This window comes from Solea solea, chromosome 3, assembly GCF_958295425.1.
Source record: "Solea solea chromosome 3, fSolSol10.1, whole genome shotgun sequence".
Classification (NCBI taxonomy): domain Eukaryota; kingdom Metazoa; phylum Chordata; class Actinopteri; order Pleuronectiformes; family Soleidae; genus Solea; species Solea solea.
In genome coordinates, this window is record NC_081136.1 from 13,963,505 (window position 1) to 13,978,217 (window position 14,713).

Consider the following 14,713-nt stretch of genomic DNA (forward strand, 5'->3'; position numbering starts at 1 on the left):
ACTAGTGCCCGCACCAGGAGGCGCTACGGTGGTGAGTGCCGATCCGCTTTGCAGAACCCAGGAAAACAATAAAACCCTATTTTCTCAGCAGTCGCTGAACTGTTTGTTCTGAAACGTTAGGGTTTCATAAACGAGGTAATGACGCAGATACACACACACATACGCAGCGTTAATTGGAGCTTCCGGTCTATGTCGCCTTTAAAGCTATGGTTAAGTTCACATTACCAGGGCTGCTGTGAGGACACAGAAATACACAGATTTGTTGTTTGCATGTATATCAACTCTAGGACCACATAATCAGCTTGTGGCCATACAACATGAGTGAGAAGGTTGGGATTGGAATCCATGAGTGTTGCAACTGAAACAAAGCGAAGCCAAAAACTGAGCGTGTGCACATGTGGGCTGTTTCAGAAGACAGATGTGTTGTGTTGACAATGTGACTCGCTATTTTAAGACATTTAAGACCATGTGGCCATTGTGGTTGTCCTTGTACCATAATTTGTTCTTGTATGTTTTCTCTGCATGTTTTTAATACGAGTCTTTAGTGAGTCTGGTATGGAAACTGGTCGCCCAACATGTGCTGCATTCATTCACTAAAGACAGGCAGGGCATATTACAGTACATACAAGCCTCCTGTGGTTTCACATTAAACTACAGCCACCAGTTACTCGACAGCATCACCTCATTTATTTATATCAATATTTCCAATTACACTTAATATCTGATCTCACCCGCTAAATTTAACGAGTTTCCAAGAAAGACTTGGCTGCACTGTTTGGTTTTGTTCCAGGTCCATTGTGCATGTGACTGTGTGACAAGTCATCTAGAATTGTGTCTGAGCTGGCAGACATCATCACCATTTTGAAAATATGTAGAAGTAGAAGAATCCCCGTTCCAGTTGCAGTAAAAGTATCTGAAAATGTGTCATCAAGCTTAACGGAGGTTAACTTTGTGTTTGACTTCACAGGAGTCCGTTACCTGCTGGATTCACCAACAGGACGAGAGGTAAGGATCTTTCAGATATGCCTCACACGTTGAAAGTCATTAAGGATTTCATTAGTCTCATATAGATTTGCTTCCCATTGACTACGGAGTCAATTAACATGAAATCAACTACTTTGAGCTCAGTGTTACCTCAAGATCAAATACCTGAAACAGACAAAATAACAAAATCTCTATTAAGAAGAATTGTAGAAAGAATTTTTAAGATAGATGAATTTAATCAGTTTAACATAATAAAAAAAAACTTACACTCAGTGTGAAAGTTCTAAATTAAAACATATTTTAATAACACTTAACAGTGCTTTAATGAAAATGCTCCATAGTGTTGAAAGAAAACTACCACTATTTGAAAGGCGGCTTTATATGGAGCCATATATTAGTTTCAATCTTAATACAAATCAATGCAGCAGTTAAAGAGATAATTGTGGGTTTTTTTTTAAAGTGAGGTGTTACATAAAGTAGTCAGTGTTCAGCTAGGACGATAAAAATGACAATTATACTATTGTTTTGCTGTGGATCTGACTGAAACATGCTAAAATTCTCATAGTAATACATTGAGGAGCTGTGGCACAGCGTGAATGTAATCAGCTTTTCCAGCCAGGGCCACAGTACATTTATTCTGTCCTCAAACAATGTGTAAATCTTTTTTCCGTTCCGATCCTGAAGCATGCTGAACACTTTCTGCTCTATGTAACACCACTTCAAAATAACTTTAACAGTCCCTTTCATGTCATGATATACTGTACAACAAAAATATTACCTGTAATCTGTACAGTCTCCACAAGTATAGTTTATGCTTTACAATTCACATCAACTAAATAAAAAATATTTACATATGTCAAAGTAGACAAACACTTCTGATGAGCTGCTCTATTTGGCAAATTAGGTTTGAATAATTGCCATTTCAGTAAAAATGCCTAGTTGCACACACAATAAGGAATATGACAAAACTTAACTACTTAATGTTGTATGTTATAAAATTCAAATACACAGTTATCTTTGACACTATATGAGTTGTTTCAGTCATTTAAAAACTCATTTTAAACTTTCAACCTCTCGTTGCTTTGAATCATTTATGAAAACCTTCCACAGTAAAGTCCTGTCTGTATGAATTGTGAAGCAGAAAATACAATACACACAATAGCAGCATTGAGATTCTGTTCATATAAGAAACACAAATCTATTAGTTACACCCAGGCAAACAGTGTCACTATGTGCAGTGCACACAGATCCATCACTGAACCGTGAACAGAATTCTAGGTAAGACTGGATTACAGCTTTTCCCTAAAATTCAATATAATACACAAAAAACAAAAACAAACTGGCTGCTGGGCGTGCAGTTACTGATCAGTGAGGAATAAGTAACTTAACCACCTTGTGACAAAAATCACTTCCTGTCAACCTGCCACGTTCTCCTGTTCTGACTGTTATTACAAATGGCCTGAGTGAGCTGTGAAATGCATGTGCTGTGGTGACTTTTCAGGGCTCAGGAGTGACACATCTTCCTCTAAGTTTGCCTGAGGCTCTGGTGCTGACATGCCATTTAATGAGATGCTCAATTCCCTAAAGGAGACCCAGACTGAACTGTTGCTCCTGATCTCCTGTCAAAACTTTCCCAGGAGGCTCCGTCTTGAGGTCGCCTTGCATATCAAAGCAAATGGACAGTAGGCAGATGGCGTTCACTGGGAGCTGGGAGTATGCAGAGTGGCTGGAGCAACTTCCAAAAAAAAAATCTGCATTCAAAAGACTGAGCAGAATAAAAGGAATCCCATGGTGAGTCTTGGGATCTTTCTGGAACAGTCAGCTTTGAAGTGCGATGTGGTGAACCAGTCTTGGTCAGAAACACCCTGCTGCATCAGCAGTGACGAACAATTCAATGTGGCGTCCCCTTTCTTCTCAGCTCCAACGTGTGCAGGCCCTCCTGTCGACCCTGGGCATGCTGCGTTCCGACTTTGTGGGCCATCTCTGTGGCAGTGATGTCAATTAGGGCGTACTTGGTGGAGCTCTTCCCTGTTGAAACAAGTATTTGAGCCAAGTCAACTTCAGAAAATGCTGAATTTTGACACCGGTTCCATTTTCTAAACAAACATGACAGAGGGTTCAGAGTAAAGCGGATCTCTGCCCTTACTGCCAACATGATGGCTCGAGGTATGCGCCCGAGTGTCACTACATTAAACAAGAATATGCAAATGAGTCGAGTGAAGTCTTTAAAATTCCCCTCATGCACTGTCTTCCATATGCACATCACCGGTATTACCATAATTCGTGCCCTTCCATGTGTGAAAATCAAATGAGCAAGGTGTCAGGGTTTAATCACAGCAGTGCATGAATGAATAGCAATAAAATGCACATCACGTTATTGTTGTCTACTGCTAGAACTATGTGTTTTACAGTCACACCAAGTAGAGGAAATCAAAACCAGCTCATCACAACACATCAGCAGTCCCTGGAGGAGCATCCATTAGAGCCAGTCAATTCACAGCTGTGAACTAAATGCCCTGTGAATCCCCCATTCAGTGGCAATTGGACACCACCCACTACCAGGTGACAGATTAATGAGCCTGCTCGCCAGGGTATAAATTGTATTGCTGACATCAGTTATTAACCTCTCTGGTGTCGGAGCTGGAGCCGTTTGTTTATTCCTGAGAGCCCTGATACTAATAGCCAACTTGTCTGTCAATTAAAGTTCACCGCCACATCTCTGATGACAAGACTCGGCTGTCTTTTAGTGAGGCGATGACAGCTCAGTTGTCCTGATGAAGTAAAATGGAATTACAGAGCAATTGCTTGATATCTGGGTTGATCTTAATGTGAGCTCATCAGTCAGATTTTACACAGAAGCGTAGAACGGCTTTTCTCTTTTTTCTCTTTTTACCTTAAAGTTGGATTTATTCTCATTACAATAAGACATCTGTTGTAAAAAAAAAATGTAGACAGATGGAACCAAAAATGTAAAAGTGCAAAGCTGAGGTCATTTCAATTCCATGCATCAGACACAGAAATCACACTGAACAATGCCAAACTGTAGATCAGTTAAAAAGACTTAAAAATCTTGAAAACATGCGTTAATCTCCAATATTTAACAGAGGAGTCAGGTGTATTTAGCGACCACACTGCCAAAAGCCGGCCATCGCTTGCCCTTCTAGCATATTTCGGGTCACTGTCTAATCTTTGAACTGCTTTTAATGATTCAGTACACCGAAAATAACTGCTTTACTAGTTTGTGTGTGTTGCATATAAAATGGTGAGGAGGTACTTAGACTCCACTACTTGACTCTTGAGTCAAGTTGTGCTAGAACTGTATAGTGGAAAAGTGCCAATTGATTTTGTAGCCAAGTCTTTTTAAGTGGCAAAAATCATTGCTTCTATTTGTCCCTGAGGAAAGAAACGGTGGCTGATTCCCAGACTGGTTCACAGAAAAGGTGACACTCAGTAACACACTCAGCATAGTCAGTGTTGATAATGTGCCAATACCCCAGAAAACCACCTGACTCATCCCTTTAAAATCACGGATAGTGAATTTGAAGCACAAAAATCAGTCCTACTTTTCAGACATTATTTGAGAAGCATTCTTACTCTGAGCTGGTAGATGTGTGACAGTCCCCCGGTTACCAGGCCCTGGTTCCTGCAGCTCCAGCTCCATGTAGTTCAGTTGCTTCTTAGATGTGGGGCTAACAGGAATATTCACATAGGTCACGCTGACGCCTTCACTGCAAAACCTTTCAGGAACTGTTGCCTCAGGAGGGTAAGTGAATATTGCCCCTGCCAATGAAAGAGCAAAAGCACAGGTGTGATAAGGTGTCACAAATGACATGAAAAAGAATATAGTATAGTCAGGTGACAGATTAGGAAGGACCAGTACACCCTGGTGCCATGACTTCATCCATGGGGCCTGATTTAGCCCATAAGGCTAGGAATGTCACCTCTATGGTGACGAGAGAACCAAAGCTTATGCAGGAGGTTAAGAGTGCTCACTCTTTTTAGAGTCATTGGAACCAGTGCAGAAAACAACACGACTTCAATGCTCAGGTGGGTAATGACATTGTGAACTGGAGGGGGACAGTCAGCCTGATCTGAACCCAAATGGGGTTCAGTTGGATGCCTGCTTTGGCTACAGGTTGTCTATTACTCGCACCATGTTTGGACATAAGTCGGTTCAAAAGTGCACTGGGCACCAAGAAACCATAGGTGGGAGGTCTATGATCCACTTTAGTATCAGCTGATCTGCGGCCATAATGTTCTGGACACACAATGAAGAAAGGAGTAGAGCCATCAACTGATCCCCTGAGTGAACTGGTGGTGTGTTAGAAACAAACAGACAAAAAGGTTTTTACGGTAACTTCCAGAAAAAACTAAAAAGATTACAGAAATGGATGAATGGACACACTGAACACTAAGTAACTCATTCATGTTTAAATGCAATTTGTTGACATTGAAAAGATAAATCAAACTCCTAGACTTTCAGATTTATTTTAAACAATATTTATTTTTCTCATTAGGTCCATAATTAAAAGATAATGATGAAAGACTGAACAATAAGGCTTGTGTCATTATAACCTTAATCAAAAGCTAGAAGATTGCCCTCTAGGCTTAGCAAGTCTTGAGACTCATATGTTAATTACAGTCATTCAATTAGACAGCTGATAGAGGATCAGCAGTAACACTGGAACATAGCGTATCCCACTGAATTGGCCCGTTCCACCAGAGGCTAATTTTGCATAATTAGCTGACAGACCCTGGAGATAAATTACAAGATACATTACAGTCATTTTGTGCTCTGGGGTAGTAAAACTCTAAATAACTGCCCTTTTAATTTTAACCATGGAGTTATTTTGTTTCCCTTTGATTCATGCTGCTGTAAAGTGTGTGCAGAGCTGTAAGTCTCATATGCAGCTCCTTCAAGCATTACTGAACTCACATGGCGTTTTTCAAAATGGAAAGGGAGCACTTAAAATGTTGTATTGCTATATTAAACAAAACTACAAAACGTTAAATATATTGGAATACCAAATAGGCTGTTCTGGATTAATGACCAACAACAGCTCTATAAAACAGTACAAACAGCCATTATCTATTCTGAAATGTAGATTTCTTGTTAAGGTAAATAAAGCAATGCTAAAGGGATAATACAACATATAAAAGGGTGGAGTTTATGGTTGTTCTCTAGTATCTTACTAACAATCACTGCTCAAACATTTTGTGTGGTTACACAAACAATTATCGTCCAATGTTTATTTTAGTTCTGCATTTCCAATTGTAGCACAAAACATCTACAACCTTCAATGACCAGGAGACGTGCCCTCAAGGATATTTCTCAAATATGCATGACTTAAATACTCTCATTTTATGCCCTTTCTGTTTGAAGATTAAAGATCTTCAAGATCATAAAAGCAGGGTTTGTTGTTACGCTTTGTGTCTTGCATTTGATGATTCAAACAGCATTGTAGAAAAAGAAGTTCTGCCGAAGCCAATTACAGCTCAACACACTAATGAGGCCATCTCTGGAAGTTTATCGTACACCTCAAAGAGTGAACATGAGTTAAAATCCCAATAGTACATAAAATAATAATGCTACATGCGTAATGTACAACCATATCGTGACACCATAAATCCTGCATAAAATAATTCATCTAACAGTCACTGCAAAGAGTTCATGTTTTCATATGCATCTGTGTAGTGACAGGTGTGTCATAATTACACATCATTTTGATAGATGTTCAAATCTTCACTAAACAGCAGTGAGTCAGCTTTACCTACAGCTCAGAGGCATGAACCCCCATGGACGCATATACAAGCAGAGAGACGCCATGAGATACGAGCATCATCTCTGTGGACACAGGCTTTGGCAGCGTCTAAAAAGTGGATTGATGCCTAATTGATCAGTGATCAAACCCTCAGCTCTTTCTTAATGTCTGGCTGTTTTTTTTTTTTTTTTTAAATGGCTGCCATTACAACAGAACAGGAATTACCCACAGTTCTGAGGCTGAGAGGCTTTTCAATCATACGTTCATGCAAAGTCTCCAAAGAACTTGTGACTCAAACTCAACAAGTCAATTGTTAATTGAAGGCTGACAAACGTAGGATTTTAAATGCTTTACTATGCACAGGCTGTGAAGAGAGACCAGGCAAGGAAATAGCATAACGATGAATGCTGCGCATCACTGTGGGAATCCCACAGCTAAAATTCTCACAAAAACACATGGATGTAGCGGTTCATACATAACTTCTGTGGTTACATATTTTTTTATAGTATATATGTATATCAGACCTACAATTCACTGTAAACCTCTAATGTACATTTTGAAATAATGTATTCAATGAGGTTGTGATAAAAGTCACATATATAAAACCCTCCTATATTTACCTGTTGTAACTAGTGTACGGCTTCATTCATGTCCCACTACCTTCATATCTCTACACGAACCTGGAAATCTGTATCAAAATAAGTTGTAGCATCAGTCTTAGCTGCTAACTGCACAAGTTTATGAACGCAGAAGTTGATATGCAGTTTTACAATATTATATGAAAATATTACTCGAGGTGCCATCGACCTGCATCCTAACGTAAATCCTGAGTGACTGGACTCTGGCACCTTCTGCACCTCCTCCCTGTCCATTAGCTGCCTGCTGAGGCAGGAATGTTGGAGCAGATGACATGACAGCCAAGATGAGTGTGTAGGTATAAGAACTTGGCTGATAGGCTTGGTGCCATTTTTTGACAAATGCTGGTTTCTCTGCATAGCAGGTGTGCATTACACCGAGGAGAATGCTTCAATGTGTGGGATGCTTAAGTGGCCAAATATCTCCTGACACTTGTCCTCCCACTTCACATCAGAGCAGGTATCCTGCCATACATCACTGCACGATGTGTTTAGTTACATACCCATTTTTCTCTTTACACAATGAGCTCTTAAGAATTATAATTATAATTCTTGAGTATTCATGACACCGTGATGAAAAGGAGAGGTCACTAAGCAGAGTCCTTTGTTCTAAATTACATTTAACGCAACACAAATTACATATGTGACTCATACATGTATTATGTATTTCTGACAATCATAACTGTCACTGTGAGAGAAAATTCTAACCTTCAGCCAACTTTAAGTTTAATTACTCACATACTCTTACACCTGGTGTACAATATTAACAGCCATAACTTAGGATAAGACACAAACTAGGCCCCTTTCAAGGTTCCCTCACGAGATATCAACTTGAGTTATCACTGACTCCAGAGGTTCCATCATTGGTCGTCTCACCTGATAATCAAAATCTCCACAACAAAATATCCGCAATCTCTCCCAAGCACTAGCTTGTTTCCTTTCATGCATCCTAAGAGTCCAGTCACAGAGATGAGAATTTCTTGTATAACCTAATGCATCTTTGATGGAATTTCATAATCTCCAAAAGACCCACTAAGAAAAACATTTTTAACCAGGACCACACATCGTTATGCATGAAAATAAATATAAAGCAGAGGTTCAATAAATCTAGATAAATACATTACAAAAATACAATACAAATCTATTAATATACTGTTTTTGTTGTTCAATCCCAAGATGAAACTACTTTTTCACAGAACATACACTAATTCAACACCATTTTTGTCCAACTGTTAAACCATCAAAGTAATGAATAACTTTTTATTCATTATAGTGAAAACAGGAAGTGCATTTGCATTTAATTCTGACTAAAAAAAATTGTTTTTGAATAGGTTTAAAGGATTCAAGGCAGCAGTGAATTAGGCCAGGAGATTTGATGATATACGTTTTTCCACCGAATGAGATTAATCTGCCTACTCCTTTAATACTTGTGCTCACACACAGTAACAATATATTGTTATTGCTAATAAACAGACACAACGCTTTGGAAACTAAATGTAATGATATAGAAATGTGAAAGATAGATAAAACAATGCAACCTCAGGCGGAACATTATGTAGAACTGGACTACCTGTAAGATGTAGAGGCTGCCACTTAACTTCCGGTCAGTGTCAGTCCATTACCTTAGTTCTCATGGAATAGAATTTTTTTGTACTTCATTTATTTATGTTCATTTACTCATAACCATTAATTTGCACTCTGTAAATAGCTCCCATTCACTGTAAGAGCGCTTTAAAAAAATGTGTGGAGCTGTAGTTGGGTTGTGTGTGTGTGAGACTGGTTGCTTTTAGAAACTGAGCCAAAAAGACACATTCATGTCATGATGATGGTCTCACTCACCTTCAGTCTCTTGAAAGAACCGGTGCTGACCACAGCTGCCCATTAACTCATACTTGGTTTTTTCCTCTGCCTGAAAAACAGTTAAGTGCTGTTAGTTATCATTTGCAGTGAATGACTGTACCCAGTTTGTTACACAAGCGTGATAAGGAGTTTTCTCTTCAACAACTCCATGGACCCATGCAGATTATTTATAAATAGCTGCTTTACACTCACTAGACACCTGCAATGCAGCATAATAATGAATTGATAGCAATTTCTAACCAATTGCAGCTATTGTACTTTAAAAATGAAAATGAGAGTAGCCACATTGCCATCAGTGTCACTGAGTGGCCACTGCCTGAACAGTACAAAGAAGGATTATTTGATGGGAATTTAACAATTACAAATCAAAGGTCTGGTACTTAAAGGCAGAAACCTGTGATACATAATAAAAAAACGTAGCTGTAACCTCAAACAGGGACTTCAAGTAACTGTGGATCAGAAAAGCATTAAGATAGATTTTCTTTGTCTGAAGCCATTCTAATTATTGATTTACTTTGAACTGGCAGACATAAAGCAAAAACCTAGACAGGCCCAGAGGCCAAAAAGCAACTCTAAGCCATGATGTTTTCACATTTTACCCCATGCATAACACTACATGTTCTTCCTCAACAATGCACCCTTAGTTTAATTATAACCTCTCAGTAGCATTGTGGAGTGTTGAGTTGCTTTTTGGCAAACTTCAAGTGCACAGTACACAAGACTCCCAAGAGTAAAACAAATGTTTCCTGCATCAGAAACATGTAGGGAATCTTATTCTCTCTACTATGACCCCACATCATACAACACACAACTCTCACAAAAACAGGACTTAACTAGCAATTTCTCCAAAATGTGAAATCTGAGTTTATTCATACTCAATGAGTATTTCAGTAATGTCAGACATTTAACCCTGAGCTCTAAACACAATGAGTTAACAGTCAAAATGTGTGTGCAGTTCATAGCATAAAGCCGATGACAGTTTTAGATTGGCCTACCTCAGACAACCGATTCTCCATCATCGCATGAGCAGGATCAGGTCTGCGTCTTTCCTCTTTGCCAATAAGCCTTTTGTCTGGTGGGAGTGAAAAAAAAAAAGTGTTTTTAAATGTATATACACAACAAAAATCGATGTGCCAATTGTGAGTGTGGAACATAATCCCAGTTTTGTCAACCATTCTAAATCATATTCAAATTTTAAGCGTTGACATAATTAAATATAATTCATATTACTTAAACGGGTCTACTCAACCAACAGTCTTAATAACATGCTTAACCAGCTCCCTTTGCCCAAAACTGTTTGGTAATAATGATATAAATGTTAAAAAAAATGCCAATCATCATCCATTAGCCTTGTTTTAGCAAGAAAAGCAGGTGTAATTGATCACATTAACAATGGTTCTGTTCAGTTCATGCAAGTCAGGAGAGTAAGACAGCCAATCAACATGCACCCTGAAACCAGGGACGATAAGTGGAACTCATCCATCATTAATTTGATTAGCATTTGTGATTTTCCTAATTTAAAGCCATTTCAAAATCAGGTCAGTATCAGGTCATAGTGAAATCAGACGGACTCTCTTACATGTCTTCAAGGGCTTATAACTCATTTAGGAAATTATGCAATATTGAGTTGCAGTTAACACAAACTTTGCCCTCAGTTACTTTGTAGACCTTTACGAATTTTATGAACTTGTTTTTAGTTTTCAGACAGCCTCAACTGTACTATGTAACACAAAAGAAAGAAACAGGTTTTGACAAGAACCAAGCAGTTGTTAGACAAAAGATGAAAAGGGGAGTGTTTTTATTGATGACAAAGAGGAAGAACCAGAGAAAATAAAGAAAAAGGAAAACTTCAAAAGACCAGAGAGAAAATGGACACCACAGGAATTGTAGCAGCTTGGTTATCATTTGAAGAGGAAACTGATAAAGAGGCATCTTACCTTCAACGGTCACTGAGCGACCATTCATCTCCTCATAATGACACTGCACGTCCATACTTTGTGATTCATCATTGTCACCATGACAGAGCAGTGACTCATTAACAGCTACATCATGTCCGTGACTTTTCTTCAGGTGCAGATTCGATGGAACCTTTTGGAACGTGGGAATGTTCCTGTTGTGGTAAATCTCAGGATGTGTGGCCCGGAGAGGAGGGAGGCAGTGCTCGCTTTGACACTTGAAACAGTTCTCATAAATAACTGCTCTTCCGTCTTGCTGCGACTCTTGTAAATGTACATGGGTTCCAGTCGATGTCAACTTATGCTCATTTCCAAAAGCAGAACTCATTGATTCATACAAATTCAATCTGTTTGTCTTTGCCTCTGGCAGCCTATCTGCACTTGGAAAGCCTAGCATATCAGTTAAAAGACTAGTTATTTTGTCTTTCCCTTTTTTTGGCAGTGGAGCGTCTTTGGTTCTGGAAGTTTCCACAGGACGAGCAGAGGAAGGCCAGAACTTCTCCACAACTTTCTTCACTGTGACGCTGTATTGTGTGGCAGTGCTGGGTCTGCATGGTGATTTGTCAGCACTTTGATCTGCTGGATTGAAAAGATGATGTTCTGGAGGCAAAACAGTCTTCAACACATTTTGATTTCTGTCCCGAATCACGTCAGCGAGCTGTGGCTGCAACATCAGAGGTTTGTCCAAACATGCAATCAAATCTTCATGCATGAAACATGCAAATGATAGTTCGGGTGACTGCACTTACCTGATATGGCAGATATCGCTGAACCACTTGCAGGAATGCACGGTACTCCCTGTCAAAGGATTCAGGAAATATAATAATTAGTAAATAATTACACAAGTATTGAAATGTAAATAAACAGTGCCTAGCAAACATCTGAGCCTGAGGCATTAAAATGAAGGCAGAATATGGCAATTATCTTTGAAATTAGTAAATAACATAAGAAAAACAATATTCTGTATTTTCCCATTTCTATGGCTCTCAGCCATGAGGTGACTGATTCCCATGAACCCTAAAATTGGGTCACAAACACATTTTGTATTTTAGAAAATGTTAATAATAATAATTGCATAACAATATAACTTGACTCATTTCATTAAAGGCTAAACAGGAACACATTGTTCTTGATCAATTCACAGCTTGCTTAGACGTCATGGACTTAACTGAGTAATACAATACAGATTGACAGCTTTTTCCTTTAAAAAGATCACTACAGAAGGCTGCTTGACTTTGAATTTGTAGTTATGACACTTCACAAATAATGTCATCTTCACAAATGTCAGATGACCACACATCAGTCACAGAGATCAAACACTCGATTGATGTTAAAATTTACGTTTAGTTATGGTTTAACATTTTGTTGTGAACTCGCTCTTTAAATGAAAGCAATAAAAGTACAAGGTAGGCTGTGTTCCCCAGGCTGAGGGTGATACAGTATATGCTCCATACTGCACAAGCCTGATCAGGTTCTGGTGTTTAAATTAGTTCATTTAAGATGTGATGTTAGGAGAACAAAGAGCACATGCTTTGCACAGAAACACATGCATTTGTTTTGCATTCTTAACTAAATGCACCACCAGCAGATGGAGCTGTAAGTATTGTCGCAACTACTCAGAGCACACTGTAAAAACCCTCACTTTAACACCCAGCTCTGTTCATTTGAATGTAATCTAAGTTGTAAACACTCTTGTGTGACAAATGCATTCATCACATTTATTCCAAGTCTCCATAGGAACCAGTGGAGACAGAAAAAAAAAACACCTGTCTCGTGTTCCATTATTTAAGTGTCATCAATAGTACAACACTTAGAGATACTTCAGTTCAATATTACAGAAGCAAACGATAATTAAACTTTCTACACTAACACTAAGCAAATAATCCTCAATCCTTCTAAGCTTTAAAGTCAGTATTGTGTACAGTACAGTGTTCTGACCTGGTAATAGACCAAAAGAAACAAGGTGAAAATGTAAGCTTCTATTTGGGAAATTGTAATATTTGAAAATAGCAGTTAAATAAACAATTGTTAGATCGTAGTTCAATTGTTAGATCTATCAAACTTCAACTGACATCAAGTCATAGCTGTGACTAAGGGTTTTACTAGAAGCTCAAAAACATTTAAAGTGAAGGAATAGAAAATTGCAAGTCACTCACAAGGTCCAACTCTGCCTGAGAAATGTGTCAACCTCAATTGGCTAAGATGCTAAGTTGTTACACAGATGGGCTGTGGGACTGTTTTGACACCAAATGCAGAGCAGCATCACCATCAGCCTGCACGATACCACAAAGGTCATATTGACAGCGAGTCACATGATATAGTGATAAGGCCTGTTCGCACAAGCTGCTACTGCATGGTAGCAAAGTTACACAGAGATAGTTTGGGAGATGCCATTTGTTCTTAGTTTTAAGACTAACAGCTGACCAGTAAAAGCAAAAAGACAATGTACAAAAACAACATTCAAAAATGAAACGTATATAAAAGATCCAAACATGTTCCTTCTTACCTTAAACCCACCACACACTGAGCAAATGGCCACAATGGTTTTGGAGACGGATGTGACAGATCTGCAAATGTGACAGGAGTCAGGATGTTCACTGGAGGGTTCCACCTTGTAGTTTTTACTCTCCTCTGAAAGGCCCTGTGAGTGTTCACTCAGTGATTGTCTTTCAAACGTTTCTGAATCACCTGCACAAGTTTTGACACTGCCTTCATCCCCCTTTGCCAACATTGTGGTGGGGCCTGATGGAGCACAAGTGTCATCAGTTGGTGTGGAGGACTTATTGTCTTTGGTACCCACATTTTCCTCCTGTAAAAGACTCCGAGGAGATTCATATAAATACCTAACTGATGTTGGTACCTGGTACTCATGTCCAGGAATACTGGGGCAAGTACAAGGACTCAGGTCAATGGCCAAGTGGGGAGGTAAGCTGAAAACAGACCCTAAGTCCTCTGCTGAAGTTGTATCCAGGCTGCCTGTGTAGGAGGAAAAACTTCCAGAGTAAGAGGAATGGCTGCCGGTGGCAATGCCACTGTCAGATGAACTCTGACGGCCAATATCTTGAAGTTGCCGAGGGGGCTTGGTTGCAGGCCGACTTCCTGCTCCGTCGCTGACTGACAGCTTCTCAGTGCTCTGTAGTGCCACTTTGTTGGGCACATGACTGACATTTTCCGACTGAGTGGAGGTCGGTTCGGTCCAAATGACCAGTCGGCTGCCAATACTGCAGTCTGATTGACTGGTGTCGGAAGTGTCGGACGAACCGGATATGCTGCGGTCGTCTCCTCCAGCAGATGGGCAGTATGTGGACGAGGCTGCCAAGAAAGACACCAGTAATAAATCTAATGAAATGTCAAACAGGAAAAACAGCTTTCATCATTGGAGCACATTAAAGCTTCATCAATATTAATATTGTGCTTTTTTTCCCCCCTCAATTGCAGTAATGTCAGATATGCAAAAGCAATTAAAAGTTAAGTGCAACATTAAAAGTCAATTTATCTTCTACACTCAGCTCACTGC

General features: G+C 39.3%; 1 protein-coding gene and 1 long non-coding RNA gene across 4 annotated transcripts in view; one reads left to right on the top strand and one right to left on the bottom strand.

The window, feature by feature from the left end:
* Positions 1 to 3,195, top strand: LOC131456707 (uncharacterized). The gene is made up of 2 exons (XR_009239923.1): positions 1 to 1,005; positions 2,486 to 3,195. It is a non-coding gene; the product is annotated as an uncharacterized LOC131456707 (long non-coding RNA).
* The window catches only part of LOC131456705 (protein Dok-7-like), a 26,793-nt gene continuing 14,955 nt past the window's right edge, over positions 2,876 to 14,713 (bottom strand). The window contains exons 7-13 of one of the 3 annotated variants that reach the window (XM_058625247.1): positions 13,703 to 14,508; positions 11,946 to 11,994; positions 11,179 to 11,772; positions 10,237 to 10,313; positions 9,221 to 9,290; positions 4,579 to 4,764; positions 2,876 to 3,012 (exon numbers count right to left, since the gene is read on the bottom strand). In XM_058625247.1, the coding sequence (XP_058481230.1) occupies positions 2,876 to 3,012; positions 4,579 to 4,764; positions 9,221 to 9,290; positions 10,237 to 10,313; positions 11,179 to 11,772; positions 11,946 to 11,994; positions 13,703 to 14,508 (1,919 nt within the window). Of the gene's footprint in view, positions 3,013 to 4,578; positions 4,765 to 9,220; positions 9,291 to 10,236; positions 10,314 to 11,178; positions 11,776 to 11,945; positions 11,995 to 13,702; positions 14,509 to 14,713 lie in introns of all 3 variants that reach the window. The other 2 variants (XM_058625246.1, XM_058625248.1) reach the window with 2 other exon arrangements.